Genomic DNA, 21,914 nt, shown 5'->3' on the forward strand with positions numbered 1-21,914 from the left:
TTCTTGGAGGTGTACTTGTTAAGTTAAGACTCTCCTTTTCTACGTCCATATCCCTTTGCAGCAGCGTCTGTTCCTTTATTATGTCCAATTCGGCATCCGTAAACTTTTTCGCTCGTATTAGCCACCTAACTCTGTCTGATATCTTCTGCGCTGTTGTTGATCTATCCGGTCTAATACTGTTCCATAAATTTATCAGTCTCTCTGTCTGTAGGTTCTGATACATTGGAGGTGTCATCGTTTTCCTTTAATGAATAATGAAGTGTAGTGTGCGCGCATAATATCAATATTATCTTTGTTACTCCAGCGCTCACGTCTCCTCTACGTTTCTGGATTACCAGTGGGGTTGACATTGCGTTCGCCCAAACTGTTCTCCGGTTCCCTAATCATTTCCGGGTTCGCAAGCCACGACCTTACGGATCCATTTCCAGGGGAGGTGCCGCTTGCCCCACTCATCCTCCTTTCGGGCTGACTTGATCGGCTCCGACGGGGGCTAGCCCGTTGCCCCTCACCGACCTGGCTATCATTATACTTTTAATTCATTTTCACCAATTTTAAATGGGTATCCCTGCTGCGTCAGGGTTTTGCAAGTATACTGCTGACCACAGTATACTCACTCAGTAAAGTTAAGGAAAACATAGGAAATGAGAGAGAAAAAGATTTAACAGGTGAGACAAGTAAAACATCCCGTTTTTTTAATTGTTGGCTCATTTAATTTGTGTTGACAAAGAAAATTTGCGGCCCTGAATACTAATTACGAGCAACCCATTAACAAATTTCGGGATATCGTCTGCTGTTTATAAGAGGTGTTAAGGCAGATAAAATTTGGAATCACGGATGCTATTTACTAGACGGATTTTCGATATCCTATGCTGTTTACGCGGTATCGTTCGACCTAGAACCGAATCGCGATCATGGACGTCGTTTACAAATATGCGACCGGGACTGGTTTCAATGAAGGGAGAAAACATCCCTAAAGAGGCGATTATCACCAGTCTTTCTGCTGAGGAGCAAGGAGGAAAACCTGCTGAGCCTTATCCAGGCTCAGAACTCCGGCCAATGTAAGGACATCATCTAGAGAGTATTATAGATTCGGGACAACACCGGTATCAAGTCTAAGGAGAGACCAAGTTAAAGAGGTGGAGAAAATGGAGACAGTTCCTCCACCCTACACCACACTGTGAAGAGTACAACACTGACTGCGAAGGGCACGGAGGGCTAAACCCCAACCGTGGAAGGGTTGGTTATATTATACCCTCGTAGGACGCAGATCCCACTCCTCGGATGATGAACATCTGTTGTCAGAGGAGAATGGGAAATGCCATGTCCCCCTACAACAGGAAGATCCCCATGTATGATGAGTTATTGGCAGTATGATAAGCTATAACTCAATAAAGGGGGACACAACAATACATCTTTAAACCACAGGAAACCTCACTGGAAAAAGCATAAATTTAAAGAAGTCATTTTAATACCATCTTTCATAATAACATCTTTTTGAATCATACATCTGACCGAAATGTTGTGTAAGTAAAATAAGTAAAGACAAAGGAAGTCCAAAATTATTTTAATTTTAATTATACTGTTGGGGACCCGTGTGAACTCGGCCTTAGGCCTGGCCACTCGGCTATGACTCATACGCCCCGGCAGCATTTAAACATTCCACTAAAGGATTGGGCACCCGTCTCTATTCTGATTGGCTAATTTGAATTCTATTTTAGTACGGTGCCGAATCACATAGCGGTATGTTTAAACAGTGCTGAAATCATGAGTGGAATGTTACATTTATTTTTACGGCATGAGGTGCCCAATTACATAGTGGAATGACTGAGCGGTGCCGAAAAGCGAAGCGGAATGTTATGGCTAAACTATTTAAGCACTGTTTTCGAAGTGAATTGTTTTTATATTTCAAATCAAAGATAGGTATTATATCAAAATTTGAAAATATTTAATAATTTTCTTTCACGCACTTTGTCGCGAGTTGTATTTATGTTATCTTTAGATAAATATATTCAACTTGAAACCTTCGGTTAATATAGGACTAACAAAAACCGCGTCCGCAACGATCAATAAAAATAAAACGGGCAGCTACTAAATCTTCTCGCCAAACGGAATACAAACTGCGGACGCCAGTGTTCGCGTAAAATTCTGACTATATCCAAAGATCTAAAGCCTCTAAAGGAGGCAGATACTAGTGAGAATGGCGGTTTTTTGGGATCGCTTAAAGCATAAACTGTTCTTATTAGCTTGCACCGCAGTTTAAGGTTTCATTAAGAGAACAGCATCCCTTAACTTAACCCTTGGCTTTTTTTAGGCGTGACAAAAAGTCACTATTAAACTATATGAGAAAAATCGCTCATACACGTGAACTGAGAAATAGATTGAAGTTTTTAAATATACCATATTTTCTTGGATAATTGCTGAAGGATCAATTTTTTATAAAATTTTATTAGGTGCTCATCTACCTTTGGCCAATACTGTATGCTGCTACTACAAGGACCTCTTAAAAAGTGTTATAAATTTTATTTGCTCCATTTGAAAAAAACAGGAAGGGTGGTAGTAAACAGGAATATACTATAAAACAAAGATTTAATTTTTTTAGGCACGATATCCCACGGTTATCTAAATAAAGAATGTATTTTATAACAGTTTTGCAATTAGATTTCGTAACTGTGGCAAAATATCAATTATATATTTTGACACTACGGCAGATGACGAAAAAAATATTACAAAATAAGTGGTATATTTTCCTATTTTGCATGATATCTTTGATTTAAAACATAAAAACAATAAACTTTGAAAAACAAAAACAAAAACAATAACACAGCTTAAATAGTTTGGTCATAACATTTCGCTCTGCTTTTCGGCACCTCTCAGCCATTCCACTATGTAATTGGGCACCTCATGCCGTAAAAATATATATAACATTCCACTCATGATTTCAGCACTGTTTAAACATACCGCTATGTGATTTGGCACCGTACTAAGATAGAATTCAAATTAGCCAATCAGAATAGAGACGGGTGCCCAATCCTATAGTGGAATGTTTAAATGCCGCCCGGCAACGTTCGAAAACGAATAGAAGGTGGTGAGTGGTGAGACGAAGAACAAGGCTAGGAATTTTCGAGACAAATCTGGATTGTCTGTTTCTCTCATATACAGGGTGTTTCAAAACAAATGCGAAAAATTTCAGGGGGTGATTCCTTGTTCAAAATAAAGGGTAGTTTGCTTCATAAACGTTGGGTCAAAAGTCAACCATTAGGGAGATATTGCGGTACAAAGATGGCGGAAAAATAATGTTTTTATTTTTTATCTTGAAAACGAAAATAGATAGACTAATAAAATTTTATGGAAGTATTACTGTTATGAAAACACACTTTCTGGTAATTTTTTCACTTTTTTAAAATGAGTGGAAGGGGTTGAAATAAACTACCCCTATCATTCTTGTTAACGAAATTTAAAGAAAAATGTTATCAAACACATGCAAAAAAATTAATTTGAATAGTTTAGTTTGTTTAAAAACTTTTTATCTCTTGTATTTTTTTTGATAAAATTCACCGATTTGAAATTAAAAAATAAAATGTAAAGCATTACATGTGAGGACAAAAAACATTTTCTGATAAAGAATCTAGTGGGCTGCTGTATTTTTTTTAGGAAAAAATCTAGTCGGCCGCTGTTACTTTTTAGGATGTTCCTAATATTATTTTATTTGACATTATTCTACTGCAATACGTTATTATCTAGATGATTATTATTATCGTTATTATCACTAGATTCTTAATCTAAAAATGTTTTTTGTCCTGACATGTAATGCGTTACATTTTATTTTTTAATTGCCAGTCGGTGAGTTTTATCAAAAAAACACAAGAGGTATAAAAGTTTCTAAACAAACTAAACTATCCAAATTAAAGCATTTGCATGTGTTTGATAAGATTTTTCTTTAAATTTCGTTAACAAGAATGATAGGGGTAGTTTATTTCAACCCCTTCCACTCATTTTAAAAAAGTAAAAAAATTACCTGAAAGTGTGTTTTCATAACAGTAATACTTCCATAAAATTTTATTAGTCTATCTCTTTTCGTTTTCAAGATAAAAAATAAAAACATTATTTTTCCGCCATCTTTGTACCGCGATATCTCCCTAATGGTTGACTTTTGACCCAACGTTTATGAAGCAAACTACCCTTTATTTTGAACAAGGAATCACCCCCTAAAGTTTTTCGCATTTGTTTTGAAACACCCTGTATAAGCCGACGCCCGAAGCCTGAAGAGGATAGAGAAAAACAACCGGTCGACGCGTACAGTTACAATCGCCGCGCTAAATTCAAAATAAATTCCGTTTAGATAAATAGTTAGATAAATTGTAAATAAGTTATAAATAGTTCTTTAAGTCTGTTAATAGTTATTGTTTGTTACTTAGTGTAAATAAATTGTGTTTAAATAAATTGTGACTTTCTATCCACACGGAACCGACGAAAAACGTAACAATGCACATATTATTATCGTCTTGATTAATTGCCAAAGATTTGGTTTTAGTACAATTATACTGTATTTGACAAGATGTATGTGGATAGGCTTCCTTAGAAATAACTATAAACTCAATTTTAAAATGTGTACGGTGTACAAAAACAAATATTTTAGATATTACAATTTTATTATCATTAATGGCAGTATTTATAGTAACAAATATCTCGTTTAATATCATCTGCAGATTTAAATCTAGAAAGCAAAAATACATGACTATATAAAAAATGATTGCACATCAATATAACAATTTTAGTTTATAAAATACTGAGCACAGTATAAGATATTGTTTCTTCATTTATGTTACATATTCAATGTATCATTAAACACTGTTCGAGGTTACGTTTATTTACAGTCTTGTCCACACATGCACACATATTTAATTCTCTCGTGGAATCCTTTTATATACATATAGCTTTTTACACCTTATATTTTTATAATATACAAAAGAAAGAAATGACCTGCATTATATTTTGTAGGAGCTGTCATAAAAAATAAATTTTTATTTTGAAACTTACAAAAAATATCCAGGGGTTACATCACATTTTAAATAATGACGATTAACATTAAGATACTTAACTTATATTTCGATATCTTTTATTTTCAAAACCATATCTAAATCCGAACTTATAGTGTAAACATCTCCAATTCTTCTCTTTGTATTATTTCTTACGATTCAATAAATAAATACATAGGTAATGGAAAATGTATTACATATTTTTTTTCATTCAAGTATGTAGTTAAAGCTTTTGAGATCATTTATATTTTTAATTTGGGCTTTTAGATATTTCATATTGCAAACCATCGATTAGAGAGGAAAATCAGTAATAACTTTAAGCTACAAACAAAATTAAAGTACAAATACATTTCGCGAACTTAATAGTAATAATAAATAAAACTCTTATTCTTGAGAAGGAGTTGCAATAAATGTCAATCAAAATCACTAGATAAAATTAGTCTCTAACTTTGTTTAGGTTCTTTATCTATTCTCATATCATCAATTTTCGCAACAATTTTCAGGGCCGGACCTAATTTCATAGCCATGGCTGTCATAAGGTGGTCTTCCTTAAGCAACATTAATGCTTGTCCGTCGATTTCCTGAATAAGAAAGTCTTCTGCGTAATCTGAACAACCGGGTAGATTTTTGATAAATTCAAAAACTTCTTGAACCTGCAAAAACAAATAATAAATAATAACAATTTTAAATATAAAAGTCTATTTATAAGATAGTTTAAACTCATATAAGAAAATAAAAAAATAATACTTACACTCCATTTTATAGGGTCTATTTTAGGACTATCATCTTCAGTCGCTGGATTACTACTCTCAGCTTTTGTTTCGCCGATTTCCATGCCTTCTTTGTCCCATTTTTTGTTGTCATCTTTAGATTTATTACTGAAACGAATCATTGGGGTTAAATTAACAATTTAATCATCAAACAAATTTATGACTTTAAGAAGTTGAAAAATATTTTTTTTTTCGATAGGCGTAAAAACAATGTTAATACAGGGTCCGGCATTAGTGCGTCGTCGGGCATCTGTAGCTCCTATAATAAAAGTTAGACATTTTGTTTAAGTGCAAACCTAAAGTATGTATTTCAGGAAAATATTTTAACTTCTACAGGGTGACAACAACAACAACAACCACAAACAACGCTTTATTGTACAAAAAGCTAAAACAGCTTCATCGACAAATCACTCACAAAACAACAAAATCACAAAAAAAGTATAAACAACAAAAAATACACAATACAAATAATACAATTCAAAAAAATTTAAGTCTTTAAAAATACAAAAAGAATATACATGGACAATTTTAGAACAGTACGCAGTAAATAGATATAATTTTAGAGTTATAAAATATTAAATACTTGACCTTTGACCATTGTGAGATGATCAAAATTTTAAAATTCAAAATTGTTCCTAATTAAACATCAACAAAAAAGTCGTTTACCGCATATACGCCTCTCTCCAGTAAATATGATTTTAGAGCTTTGCGAAATGCGGGAAAGAATGAAAGCGACTTGATATTCAAAGGCAGATGATTGTACATTTTTTTCGGCATTGTACAGTATTGAACCTTTAACTAGTTCTGAGCTCGGGGTTGGCAGATAAAGATCGTGCTCTGCATTCCTAAGTGGATAGTTATGAGATGGCCTTTCGGGAATAGCAGATATGTGCTTGCGGATTAAGCAAACAGATTCAAAAATGAATAAAAAAGGAATAGTATTTTCAAATTTTTAAAGAAATTTTGGCAGTGAGTTCTACTGTTCAGTCCCAATAAATATCGAACTGCTCTCTTTTGAAGTCTGAAAACAAGATCAAATTTTGTTGCGCAGCAAGTACCCCAGAATGGAAGGGCATAACGAAGATGTGACTCAAAAAGGGCATAATAGGCTATTCTAGAGGTTAAGAAGTTAAGTTCCTTAGAAACTGATCTTAGCGCAAAATAGGCAGCGCGTAGTTTCTTTGATAGAGCTTCGATGTGAAAGTCCCATTTTAACGAGTTGTCTACAACAAGTCCTAAGAATTTCATAGAGTCCACGACATCAATAGTGGTGTTATTAAGTACAAAAAGTTGTATAGTACTTTTATATGACAAAACTTTAGTTTTTGATAGGTTGAGGTATAGGAGATTAGAATCGCACCAAGACTTAATGGTGTGTAATCATACAGTGCTGCAACATCTGGGCCGCTCCAAGTGAAACTAGTATCGTCAGCAAAGAGGCAGATTTTACCGCTAATATCTAGATTTGCAATGTCGTTGATAAACACCAGAAACAAAATAGGGTCAAGTACTGAACCCTGAGGGACACCACATTCTATAGGCTTACAAGAAGACATAGACGTATCAATCCTCACAAACTGCCTTCTGTTGCCAAGATATACCTTAAGCCATTCGAACGGCACTCCCCTGAAACCATAGTATTGCAATTTGTTAATTAAGATATTATGATTTACACAATCGAAAGCCTTAGAGAAATCACAAAAATTTGACTCAAAAAAGTGTGAGTGGATCAGGATGATTTTTTTAAACGGATCACTCGATCCACTTACTTTTTTGAGCCACCGTGTAGAAGTTAAAATATTTTCCTGAAATACATACTTTAGGTTTGCACTTAAACAAAATGTCTAACTTTTTTATTATAGGAACTACAGATGCCCAACGCATTATTGCCGGACCCTGTATATTGTACAAAAAAACGCCTTTACGTTACGTTATAATGTATTTAAATTAAATTTACCTTTTGGAACATAAAATTGAGCAGAATCTTTTTCGTTTAAATTTGGACTTGTGATCAAGGACTCCACATGTTTCACATTTAGCCAAATCGCCTTTCGAAGCAAATGAATTTGGTGATAAAGCTTGCTTTTTTCCTAAAAAATTAATGTATTTATTAAAGTAAGCATTCAGCGACCCAATGTGAGTAGATAATAATTAGTTAAAATCCTCTACTGAGGGACAGGAGACTCAAACTCACTTTTTATACAAGACTGTGAGTTTGAGTCTCCTGTCAATCAGTAGAGGATTTTAATTAATTTATTAAAGTAATCTCAAAATAAATTATTTTTTTTTGTTTCGTTTCTTTGACCTGTGTACTATATATTTTTTCTTTTTATTCTTGGCTTTAGGTCGTTGGGGTTGCAAAGATGTTACTAAATTTTGTTCATTATTTTATTTTATGACGACGTTTCGAAAGTATACCGTGCTGGCAACTGTAACTTTTGGATCAGCATTTACGTGTGTGGAAGTAAATCGCATAGGGATCTTATTAAGTCGGAGTGAGAGAAATGCGACCGACCGACGCGACGCGCGACGGTGTCCTGTTGCGGCGTTGCCGATACGCCTCTCCCTATCAAGTAAAGTAAAACCACGATCGCAAACCGCTTATTTTTAAAAGACTTTTTTTTCAAGAGATAACTAGATAAAATTATTAGACATGTTTCTGAGCATCTGAAATGGAATTATAAGGATATCGTTAGGCTGTCATTTTTTTTAGAACGAGAAAACGTCAGTAATCGCGATAATTTAAAACTCAACTTTTTAACACATAACAGACCATAACTCAAGAACCACTTTAGATATTGAAACTTTTATTTATTTTCAACATCGGATATTTTACAATATGTTTACATAAGAAAAATTCGATAAGGTTGTTTTTTTCATTCAAAAATTGTAAACAATCCATCCATTTACTTTTAGAGCATAGCAATTTTCAGCAATCGTGTAATTTTTTTATTGATAAAGATTTTCACATACTGTCTACAAAGAAAATACAGCAGAAATATTAACAAATTTCTTGAAAAAACTACAATCTATTATTTCTAATAGATTTCGAGATATCGATTTTTGAATTTAGAGTTCTAATAGCGCGACCACTATCGAACACTCACTCAATTCCACTTATTTTGACCAAAAATGCAAGTGTTTCTAGCTTGCACTTAAAAAAAATTAAGCTATAGGGAAAATTACAACGACTCGTTAATAAATATACAAATCAAGTATCACGAGACGTAATTAAATTGTGAAGCTGAACGCATGACGTACACCTTTCCCTAGAACTTTAAGTACTGACAGAGGTATTGACTGGGTCGACCGGTCAACTGCGACAAATCTGCTATATCCCCTTCCACGTCCCTTAGCGATGTGCACAGTTTCTTTTCTTTCTTTCTTTCATACGTTTGGCAATAGTGATGGGCAAAACTGTTATTTTTAGATAACAGTTGAAACTGTTATAGTTATTTATAAAAAACAGCTTAAAATAACAGCTTAAAAATAACAGGTTTCTTTATTTTACTGCTAAATATCTGAAAGATTATGAGGCGGTCACCGCCAGGCGTATTAACGCAGTTGCAAGTTGCAACAATGACGTGCTCGGTGGTAGTATTTCAAGGGTGTCAAAACATTTCTAAATATCGATTGTTATCTAAAATACCTCTCTAAAAACGGTGGTTGTTTACAAATAAGCGCTGTTTACAAATTGCGATATAAAAAAGCCAAAATTCCGCCACTCGTCTATACCTATACATTCCGATCTACCTACGCCCTGCCCCTCGATCCGCGTAGATCTTGAATTGCGTAGCAGTGTACAGGGTGCATCTCACTCGACAGGCGAGAAGCTCTTAGTTATGATTTTACCATTTGCGGTCAAAAAATAGCAATATAAGAAAATGTGTAGTATATTCTTCATAAGTAAACCAACTACACACTAGAGTTCGAATTAATTTTACACTTAAACTAGCGTGTACCCGCGACTTCGTTCGCGTCGAATTAATAATTTTAATGGTGATGATAAAGCAAAACAAGAATTTCCATTAACATACAAACTGGATAAAATTTTCTCACATTTGCCAAAAATAAGCTTTAAACGTCAAGCAGTTTAAGCAGAATCGTGGTTAATCAATTACTCAACGTTTTGGAACACCCTGTATGATTTTTTAAAAAATTTCAAAGTATGTAAAAAAACAAAATAAATTATGCGTGTCCAGGCGTTTTCCCGAAAGACTAATCGTTTTTAAATAACAAATATTGTAATATTTGAGGGGCGTTTTCACCCTGTTGGAATTTGAGATTCGAGAAACCCCTCCTTATCGAACCTCAAACCCACAGTCAATCCGTTTGCCAAAAATCAGCTTTAAACGTCAAGCAGTTTAAGCAGAATAGTGATTACTCAATGGTCATATTTTATGAAACACCCTGTATATATTTTTAAAAAATCTTAAAATATGTAAAACAACATAATAAAATTTACGTGTTTAAGAGTTTTTCGAAAAACTCACCGGTTTTTAAATAACAAAATATTCTAATATTTGGGGGTAGTTTCACCCCTTAAATTCTAGTTTCGAAAAAATTCCTTCTTATCGAACCTCTACACGCTAAAGTCAATCCGTTTTCCAAAAATCAGCTTTTTACGTCAAGGGCTTTAAGCAGGATCGTGTTTAATCAATGACCAGATTTTTCATAACACCCTGTATACATTTTTAAAAAATCTTAAAATATTATTCTGAAAATTTTTCAGAATAAATAAATACCTAAATATTGAAACTTAATAATTAAGTACTGAAACATACAGCGCCATAATATCTCGACCTCCGCCCGTTATGCTCGTAACAGGTTGAAAAACAATGTATCTAAAACAACTGATGCGCTATTCTCCAACCTGTTTCGAACCTCCATCGACAATCGACCGATGCAGCAGCGTTACTTTCCCACTCCTGTTATCTTGACCGCCAGGCGTTATGCCCGCAACTGTTTCAAAAAACCTGCTTCTTTTATATCCTATTATTTTTAAGCGGTATCGACCGAAGCAGCAACGGTCGCCGTAGCGCATTCCCCACTCCGTTGTCCGTTGTCTCGCCGCCTGTATCGATGGTTGACGAAATAACAGGTTTTAAATCCATACTAGTTGTTTTTTGGAATTGCTTCGAGCAGCATAGAATTTCGTGGCGGTGCAGAGCGCTGACTTCGTTTTTCGTTTCACGAGCGGCCGATCTCTACGTGTCGTTATTATATATCTGTTATTTTTTAGAAGTAGTAACGGTTGCGTTATGTTATTTATAAATAATTGTTATAAAATAACAGATAGTTAAATAACAACCCATCACTATTTGGCAACGTGTTTACTGTCCTCTCTTTGTTCAGTACATTATAAACGCATTGTACTCTTCTTACATACGGAAATCTCGACCCAAGACTAACCTTTGCCAGCCCTTAGTGTCTTTTTCAAGCCTCTTGAACGTAGATTCCTACAGAGTTAAAAATTGTTAAAAGTGGACAAAACACAATAACACATATTAAACTATTATTTTAATTGTTTTTGGACATCACACTTTAGTATAGAACAGGTATGTATTTTCTAGCAGACAGTTCTGTATAAAACATATTATCATTTCACATTTATCATTTCAGTAGACATCGGGTATTGAAATGATAAATATGTTTTATAGAGAACGGTCTGCTAGAAAATACATACGTGCTCTGTACTAAAGTGTGATGTCCAAAAACAATTAAAATAATAGTTTAATATGTGTTATTGTGTTTTGTCCAGTTTTAACAATCTTTAACTCTGTAGGAATCTACGTTCAAGAGGCTTGAAAAAAACGTATACTGTCGAAATGTCGTCATAAAATAAAATAATGAACAAAATCTAGTCTAAATCTTTGCAACCCCAACGACCTAAAGCCAAGAATAAAAAGAAAAAAAAATAATTTTGAATAATTATTTTATATTTATACAGGGTGGTGCACCGCATTCGCCTCGGTTGATTATACGAAAACGGAAAGATGTAGAAACAAAATATTTTATGAGTATATGTGGGAAGGCAATGTGCATAATTTAAAATTATTTTAAAATGTCAGGGTGTGTCAGAACTAAGATTCATACCAAAGTTATATTTTTTCTTATGGAATACCCGGTATTTTATTTCATTTTTGGATTCTTGGACATAAAATAAGACATTTATTATAAGGGTTTAATATGTCTAAAAGCTTTGGTTTTTGATATATTTAAAGATATTTAATATGCATGCTATAATAAAAAAGTTTGTCAACACCTTGTACATTACTTTTCAGAATTAATTTTTGTGCTGACTTTCAAGCCAGAGAAATAAACTTTACAAAAAAAATTGATTGCTTCCTTAAATGTATACAGGGGTACCAAAAATTGCTGGTTTATTTTAAATATTTATTTTACACATTCTACAACCTAACCTAACCTAACACCCTCTATTTTTTAAAATAAATGAAAGCAGATTTAAATGCTGTTTCAAACTATATTCGGGTTTCCTATACCTATCTAGCTTAGATTTTGAATAAAAAGCAATTTTTCAACAAAATTAATGAAGATGGCTGTTGTCGCCATGGCAATTTTCTAGTGACACTTAGTACCTATTTTCAAAATCGACTTTAGTTTATGGACTTTATTTACATTTATAACAGATTATTTTTATTTAGTTTACCTACAATAACCCAAGTAGCAAAATTACGTTGTTCAACGTAATCACAACGTCGCCAGGAGCAACCCGACGTTGCCGGACAACGTCGAACAACGCATATTTGCACCAAAATGGTGGATGTTTTTAGGGTCGCTACAACGTCGCCAACGTTGGCGACGTTGTTTGAGGCGACGTAGTACGTCGTGTGCTAAAAGTTGTTTTTCATGCCGATTCGCGATATTTTGAGGTTAGAGTTAAAAATATTCGTCGTCAAATATTACTATATTCAACCATTGGGAAACCAAAACATTGATTTCGATTAACTTGGTGATGGCTGATGATGTATGAATTAGAAATGGAATATATTATGCTCTATTAAGAAATATCTAGGTGAATTTAACTTCGACAAATCTGCAAAGTTTTGAGCTCGAAATTCATCAACGAAGATTAGTTTACTGTTGAAAGTGACCATGATACATCGAAATATGGCAAAACCCCTTTTATATTTCCTAGTTTTAATTTTACAATTATAGTTTACTTGGTTAACCTAACTTCTTTTTTTTTCATTATGAGACAAATATACGAAATCTATCAGGAAAATTAGCTTACAACCCTAACAGATATTGTTTTTTAACGAAATTCGTAGTATTTTGTGGTTTCTGATATTTTATTCGATTCGTTCACAACGCACGAACAGATAAATCGTATTAAAATGGCGGAGTTGCCTAAGGCAACCTTTAAAATACCAATATAGTGCATAAGGTGCGGTAACCGACCTTTGGGTCACCTATGACAACCTTTGGTTCAAAAATTGACACCTGCTTTGACGAAATAGGACCTCTGAACCCTACCGACATCTAGGAGGTAAATAAGAAAATTTCTTCTTACAGTGCTCTTTTTTACCTAGGAACAATAAAATAAAGAAGAAAGCTGGGATTCTTTGGTGGTGGTGGTCACATACTCACTCGTTATTAATTAAATTATTACACATACTCGTTATTAAGATCGCTGACATTAGATCAGTATTTCTATTTATTTATTGTTAAAAAAGCCTTATAGGAAGTATTGTTGATTTTACCACTCATTTGAAAATTAAAATCTAATATTCTCTTCAATTTATGCTGAAACTGAACTTCAGTTGACTGCTCTTCTGGAGGATCATTACTCTCACAGTATTCCTCTGTTCTATGGGCTTCAGATGTACTGTTATTTATTTCTATAGTATCCATTCATAATAAGCTACCACTAGTAGCACTATTACTTTTCAAAATTGAAGTGGACGTTCCTAGTGGATACATGATTGCGAGGATATGGATGACGAACCTGAACTCGTTATTTCCACTTCATTTTTCGGACACTGACTTTTCACACACAGATACTTTTTCCTTTTTCTATAAAATTTGTAGAGTATTTATATACTTTTTTCCTATACATCTTCTTTTCGCTTTACACAGTAAGTACAACAGAAAAATACCTATCCAATTGCTCTGTGACAGTACAGTACAGAATTTTTTGAGGTTAGGTGTAGATAGTTCCGCTTCCACAACAAAAATCGACATCGTCGCGCTCGTCGCCTTAATCCAACGTAGTGATTGGTTATAATTTTGAAGTTGCTTTGGGTCGTTTAATGAAACGTCGCACAACGTTGTACTGCGTTTGTTATTCTGTAGTCCAATAAACATGCCTTCTGGCGACGTAATGATAAAAATAATAATGGGTATAAAACCCAACTTCTAACAACGTTGTGGCCTACAACGTTTGCCAACGTTGTTAAGGGTCAAAATATACAACTGTTTAAGTTCAACGACGTTTTGGTTACGTAATTTGAGGTTTGGGTATGCATAGGGTAGGGAAAAGTACCAATTTCAACGTTGCGCGTAGTCAAAACTATTCGGAAGTCGGAATTTTGTTACTTGGGAAGCTTAATAAGTAATTATTTATTATTTCAATCGAGAAAAATGAAGGAGTATCTGCTGGCGAAGGAATGGATATGATACTAGTGATTTTGTGAGGACAATTGCTTGTTGGCCCAAAATGCTCAAAGATATCCAAATAGGAATTTTCTTGACAAGCGTTCCTTTGAAAAACTATTTTTCCTATTTCGCAGAGCTAATAGTGTGGTATATGAAAAACCTATTAGGCAGAAACCTGTCGTTGGAAGTGAAGAAAATGAATTTGCCTTAATTGGTTCTTTTATAAAAATCCAATATGTAATTATTTTTATTTACCATTAATTATAAGTCATCGTAATATAAATCAAAGAACTTTCTTGATAAAATAATAAATACTTGCTTATTAAACTATGGTTGGTAAATTAAATAAGTAAAAGTAAACTGTTATAAATTTAAATAAAGTCAATAAAGTAATGTCGATTTTGAAAATAGCTACTAACTGTCACTAGCAAATTGCCATGGCGACACCAGTCATCTTCATTGCCATTTTATTGAAAAATCGCTTTTTATTCAGAATCTGAGCCAGATAGGTATAGGAAACCCTAATATAGTTTGAAAGAGCAATTAAATCTGCTTCAACTTATTTAAAAAAATACATAGTGTTGCGTTTAAAATAACGAAGTTTTTATGTAAAATATATATTTAAAATAGACCAGAAATTTTTGATACCCCTGTATACATTTAAGGAAGCAATACATTTTTTTAGTAGTGTATTTCTCTGACTTCAAATTTAGCACAAGAATTAACTTTGAAAAGTAATGTACAAGGTGTTGATAGCCTTTTTTGTTATAGCATGCATATTTAAATATCTTTAAATATCTCAAAAACCAAAGCTTTTAGACATATTAAACCCTTATAATAATGCCCAACAATCAAAAAATGAAATAAAATACCGGGTATTCCATAAGAAAAAATATAACTTTGGTGTGGATCTTAGTTCTGATACACCTTGTACATTTGAATATAATTTTAAATTATGCACATTGTCTCTCTACATATCTACATATACCCATAAAAAAATTTCTACATCTTTGCGTTTTCGTATAATCAACCGAGGCGAATGAGGTGCGCAACCCTGTATAGTCTGTCCAATGCGGTGATCCGTGAAAATGACAGTTGTGCTTGTCCTTTCAATTCTCTGGCAAATATTATTTTCTATAATTTTTTTGAGATGCTATCTGTCGAAATCTTCCCTGGCTCGAACAGACTTCAGTAAATAAATCGGTGGTCTGTATTATCATTATTGTAAAGTTAACGTTTAAAGATAATGAGGAAGATGCATATATTTTATTTTTCGCCAGAAACTGTTCAATTTATTAAAATAAATATGTATAAATGCAAAAAAAACTTTTTTCTTGAAAGCAGTACCACAATTTTATAAAACGGGCCATTAAAATACTATGGATAACGCAAACGACGCCTCGCGAATTGAAACGATATTCTATTGGTCTGACGTCACCTGCCGTTCTCGTCGACGCGCGATGGGCAGCAGCATCCAGACGTGTTCCGTTTATGTACGTATTTAGGTGGCGTACTAAGACATTTTTGTTGCTTTTAGCGTTGATTGAAGGAGCTTATTATGCTTTTTCGTGCAGTTATTATTTGTATGTGTTGTGTGTTCTGAGAATTTTTTAAGTAATGGCAGATTCCGGGTTTGTAAAAGCACAATCAGATAACTTGCCAAAAATCGATGCTTTCATGTTGGCTGCTTTTATAAATACAAATTCCCAATTTATTGGTGCTGAATTACGAGGAAAAAAACAGAGAGGTATATAACATTTATTCTTTGTAGTACTGAGGCATATTTAAGTATAAGTAGGTACCTACTGTTACGAACTTTTATATAGTTATAAATTAATGTTATAAACTTATTTTTCAGATCAGGTAGGGAGACGTATGGAGATAATGCTGTAGGTTATGTAGAAGTGAAAAGAGACAAAAATATTTGTTTAGTACGTGGAAAAATAACTCCACTCCTTATATATTGACACCACCTTACCCTTGTTATTTTTAAAGATTGTTTTTTTTTACGAAATTATAGGAAATAAATTGTTTATCAGTAATGAAAATATTATACAAGGTGTCCCATAAGCAAACGCCAAAATTAAGTTACTTTTTTAAGCGAAACACCCTATATATTTTTGGATTCTTCAGAAATTTCTAGATATTCGAGATATATTTCATGTATAATATCCTATACCTATCTTCAAATGTTTACGAAATATTGACAGTTGAAAAGCGAAAAATACCTACAATTTTCTAGACTACCTTTTTTGAGACACCCTGTATAACTAGAATTAATTTTAAAAGAGAGTATATGAAAAACCATGCAACTTTTTTATTTAATGTTTTCTTCTAAAACTTGCAGTTAAGGCTGTATGTGGGTGTCAAAATATAATGAATAACCCTGTGCATTCAAATTTCATATACCTATGTAAGACAATATACATAAATATATGAACTTACATCAAAATGATCTTCACAACAATAAATCGTAAAAATAGAGGATAATTTAACGTTTTTCTTTTCATCTTTTCTCATGGCCTTGGACCATTTTTTTCTGTTTTTGCTCATCCATTACTATTTATAAATATCACTAATTACTCTAATTATGCACAAATAACTAAAATTTTGACTCGGATTCAACAGCGTTTAAAAGCAAACTGTGTAAAATAAACTCGCGTCTGGCTCTACTCAACCAGAAGAACGGCGGGTGACGTCACAGCGGCAAGGCGCGGTAGAGAGCGTTTGCCCGGCCATTTAAATTAACAATATTTAATTATCTTATATTAGAGGCATTTCTTAACCGATATCAACGATTTTTTTCGTTCAATTTGTAATTATATGAACTATTTTTTAAAACCATTATTTAAAAACATGCATTTTCCTCATTAATTAGATATTATTATTATTATTACTCTGTGTGTAGCAACTTTTGTTTCATAAAAAAATAGTACAGTGATATAAAAACCGCATCTTTGTATGTCTATTTTTTATAAACGAGAAACCCCGTAAAAAACACGAAAATGGGACACCCTGTACATTTATTATTAAAATGATTTCTTTATTTTTTTAGTTGGAATCGATTATAGTTTAATCAATTATGATTATTTTTGAAAGATATAATTATTATCAGGTGTTTTAAACTTACTTGGTGGTTCATCTAATTCCTTATCGGTTGGATGTGTTGTAGATTTAAGATCACTAATCATTCCACTTCGAGTAACTGGAAATGGTTCTGAAGATTCTTGTATTACAAAGTCCTCAATAACATGTGTCAGCACCTGTAATGTATCAATGGCAATAATAAACAAAATAAAGGCAATTATTTTTTCATTACCTGGGGTTTTACCATTGCTTTTGGCGGACATCTTTCTTTTACTTCTTCAGCAGTAACAACCATAGGCAGTCCTATTTCTGAAGGGTTTGGTATTTGACTCGGAAGGGTCCCTGGTATAGTGACTGACTGAGAACTATCCGTTATGTTAGCTATGGGTTTCGTATCTTGAGAACCTGTACTAATTTCCTTAATTTCTGATTGGGATGACGACGCTAAATAGAAAAAATATGTATTAATCTTTTTATTCAAAGGTTTATTTAATACAAGGTGGTCCGAACTGTATTCCGAAAACTTCGGCAGCATATTCTGAACATAAAAATAAGTCAAAAAGTTCGTATAAATGTATGTCCGAAAATGCTTAGTTTCGGAGATACAGGGTGTAGAAGTTTCATTTTTATTACGAGATTTTTTCCAAATAATTTCTGAAGTAACATCAATATTTGGACGATTTTTTTTATGAGAAATTTGATTTTGATGTCAATATGACTCCTGCTTGTAGAGGGCGCCACCTACATATTTTTTAACTTGTTTAAAGAGTAATAACTTTTTTTCCGTACCTCTACAAAACTACTGCGTAAAAAAATATACATTTATGGAGTTTTTTACATAAAAAATGTCTCTTAGTAAAAATCTCTACGAGTAATGGTTCTCGAAATATTTAGAATCGAAATTATCAATACCTGTCATCATTGACATAAATTTAAACATGTTGGCTAAATAGTTGTTAGACTGAAATCATAAATTTGAAATGTTTTTGTGCCAAAAGTTCAACAGAAACTGTTTTATCATCATTTTTTCGCAGGAAAATTTATGATTAATTTAAAAAAATAAAAATTTCCCAAATTTATTATTTCAGTCAAATAACTATCTACTCAACGTGTTTATTTTGTGTGAATTATGACATAGTATTGAAGAAGTATTAACTATTTCCATTCTAAATATTTCGAGAACGGTTGCTTGTAGCAATTTTTGCCAAGACACATTTTTTACGTAAAAAGTCACGGAAATGTATATTTTTTCACACAGTAGTTTTATACAGGTACGGACGAAAAGTTTGACGACTCTTCAAAACAGTTAAAACACATATAGGTGGCGCCCCCTAAAACTAGGAGTCATATTGACATTAAAATCAAAATTCTCAAGTCAAAAAACTTCCGGACACCAATTTTCATCCAAATATTGACGTTACTTACTTCGGAAATTATTTGGAAAAAATCGAAATAAAAATGAAAGTTCGACACCCTGTATCTCCAAAACTAAGCACTTTAGGACAAACATTTATACAAACTTTTTTACTTATTTTTATCTGAAGAATATCCTGCCAAAGTTTCCGGAATACAGTTCGGACCACCCTGTAGAAAAACTACTACTACACTTTCTAATGACTAATTTTGTGTTTATCAAAGAAAGATGTGTAGTTATTGTGTATTCATGTATCCTCGTTTTCTAGCGATTTTGAGATATGCAAGGTAGTTGATATATTTTATTCTCGAAAACCGTTCGATGCCAACAACATCAACCCAAAAATGTCAACAACATCAACTATTTCAAATAATAAAGGCATTTTGAAAAAACAATCAAAAGATAAAAAACGCTGATAAGACTATCAAAATGTTAATCTAATAACAATTTGAAGTTTATACTATTACGTCAAAAGCAACTTTTTTCCAAAGCCTACCATGACTTCACTGAATCATGTTTCTTGTTCACTGTTATTAATATCTTAATTATTAGATATTAATACCTCTGGTATTATGGTATTCTGGTATTTCGTCGATTTTAAAATAAACTAATTGTTTCTATCTTATTTTTTTGTTAGAATGGGCATAATTAAGAGGGCTACTGATACCGTGTTGTAGAAATAAGGGAATTAAGGGCTTATTTTTTGGTATTTATTATAATTTTGCTAATATCTTCGGTTTGAAAGAAGATATCAAGATGCGGTTTTCGCCGACTTTTTAAGCTTTTACTATCAGCTAAAATTACATATACTATTTCATTTAATCTTTTTGAAAAAAAATGCGTAATGTTTGTTAAATTGTAAGACAACGCCCCCTAGCGTCTACGTTCAAAAGCTTATTATTATTGTTTATATGGTACAATATAGAGTAAGAAACGCTCTTTTAAACGAGTCCTCGCTTGTTGAATTCCGATCATCCAGTCCAGAGTTATTAATATTTAAATAAAAACAGATTTAATCTTCCCCCACCACTTTTTGGTAGATAGGGGAAAATGGCTTTAACAAAAAATATTCAATATTTACTGAAGTATATGAAGCTATTACTTATAGTACACCTTATCTAGACAAAATTGTGTAAAAACTCCATTTTCATATTTTTTGTTGCAGTTGCGCCCCCTAGCGGTCGTTCTACAAACTTGAAAATAATTTCCAGCAATTTCTCATAGCTCCTTTAGTTATAAATATTTTTTTTCGTAAACCCTACGGCTAATACTTTCCGAGATACAGCCGATAGCTATTCTTAGTGGGACACCCGGTACATACATTTTCTATAAGGTTATGGTTTTAATCATCTGTGGATGATGCTAACAGTGTTTGGTGTAGTAAGGTAAAATTTGTGTAATTTTCAATAACTTTACTAACCGTCTAAAGAAATAGTTTCAGTGTCAGAAATTGTCGTAGGGGTTAAAGCTGCTAATTGCGTTTGTGGTGAAGCGGATGGAATTAGTTCCTGTTGCGCTGTGGTCAACTCATCTTTAATTGTAATGGATGGTACTACAGATGGTAATGAAACCTGAAAAAAATATTTAATTAGAATTTAAAAAACATCCATTTTTATGCTGTTTAAAAACATAGTTTCGTTAGCAATAAATTTTCAATATTTTTTTATTACGGTAAAAATATATTATAGTTAAACATACTAAATTACTGTAAAGTTCAATTCAAGTAATTACAACATATTAGGGTCGGCAAGAGATATGTTTGGGTCGAGATATCCGGATGTAAGAAGAGTACAATGCATTTTTAATGCACTGAACAAAACCAGAATAACACAGAGAAAAGAGAAACACACAGAAAAAAAACGAGAATAACAGTAGAAACGTTGCCCAACGTATGAAATAAACCGAGTAACTGCACATTACTAAGAGACGTGGAAGGGGATAAGGCAACCTTCGTCGCCTTGAAATTGAAATCCAGTACTTAGATTTCTAGGGAAGCAATGCGTTCAGCATCCCGATTTAATTACGTCTCGTTATACTTTATTTATTTATTAACGAATCGTTGTATTTTCCTTATAGCTTGTAAATGTTTAAATACAATTTGGAAATTAAACAACGACTCTAAAATGCTCAAACGTTGCCCAATTTTGATAAAAATAAGTTGAACCGAGTTAGCGCTAGACAGTGGTCACGCTGTTAGAACTCTGAATTCAAAAATCAATATCTCCAAATCCATTAGAAATAATAATTAATTGTAATTTTATTTAAAAAAACTTTCTTAACGTTTCTGCTATATTTTTTTCGGATATAGTATGTGAAAATATTTACAAATAAAAAAGTTACATGATTGCTGAAAATTGCTATGCACTAAAAGTAAATGTAAGCGTTTTTTTTAACTTCTTGAACGAAAAAGAAACAAACCTGTCGAAATGTTCTCATTTAAACATTTTATCAAAGATCCTAACTTCAAAATAAAAAGTTTCAATATCTAAAGTAGTTTTTGAGTTATCGCGTGTTGTGTTGAACATTATAGAAGGTGTCCCAGAAATAAGTGCAACTATTTAAAGGGGCGGTAGATCTCGATAAAAGAAACATATTTTCTCTTTATCGTTTTTCAAATAAGTCCAAAATAACGGAGTTATTTTACTTTGAAAATTTCCAAAAAAATGATTTTTTGCTAAAATTTTGAGAACCACTGGATCTTTTCTGGATTTTCATTCTTGTAAATTTAATCTAAAACCTATGTTACCATATTATCAAAAAATTATGTTATTTAACTAAAAAAAAAATATACTAAAAACTAAAAAAAAAATTCAAAAAATTTCAAATTTTTTCGCGAAAAAAATTTCATAGGCGTGTTTCTGGGGTTGAACTATACTACCAGTTAAAATACTTGCACTTATTTCTGGGACACCTTGTAGGTATGCAAAAAGTGTCTGTACGTCTGGTGGCGGATTCAACTCTTCAAAAAAGTCCTATGGGTATTTCGCT

General features: G+C 32.8%; 1 protein-coding gene across 2 annotated transcripts in view; it reads right to left on the reverse strand.

Moving 5' to 3' along the window:
- Positions 1–4,636: 4,636 nt before the first annotated feature.
- LOC115879647 (polyhomeotic-proximal chromatin protein-like) overlaps positions 4,637–21,914 on the reverse strand; it is a 70,669-nt gene continuing 53,391 nt past the window's right edge. For both annotated transcript variants that reach the window (XM_030896548.1, XM_030896547.1), the window contains 6 exons: positions 20,347–20,497; positions 17,745–17,956; positions 17,556–17,688; positions 7,764–7,896; positions 5,788–5,914; positions 4,637–5,689 (listed from right to left, as the gene is read on the reverse strand). In XM_030896548.1, coding sequence (XP_030752408.1) covers positions 5,480–5,689; positions 5,788–5,914; positions 7,764–7,896; positions 17,556–17,688; positions 17,745–17,956; positions 20,347–20,497 — 966 coding nt within the window. In that variant the 3' untranslated portion in view covers positions 4,637–5,479. The remainder of the gene's footprint in view (positions 5,690–5,787; positions 5,915–7,763; positions 7,897–17,555; positions 17,689–17,744; positions 17,957–20,346; positions 20,498–21,914) is intronic.

Source organism: Sitophilus oryzae, unplaced genomic scaffold (genome assembly GCF_002938485.1).
Source record: "Sitophilus oryzae breed Bouriz unplaced genomic scaffold, Soryzae_2.0 scaffold_1582_pilon_pilon, whole genome shotgun sequence".
Classification (NCBI taxonomy): Eukaryota; Metazoa; Arthropoda; class Insecta; order Coleoptera; family Curculionidae; genus Sitophilus; species Sitophilus oryzae.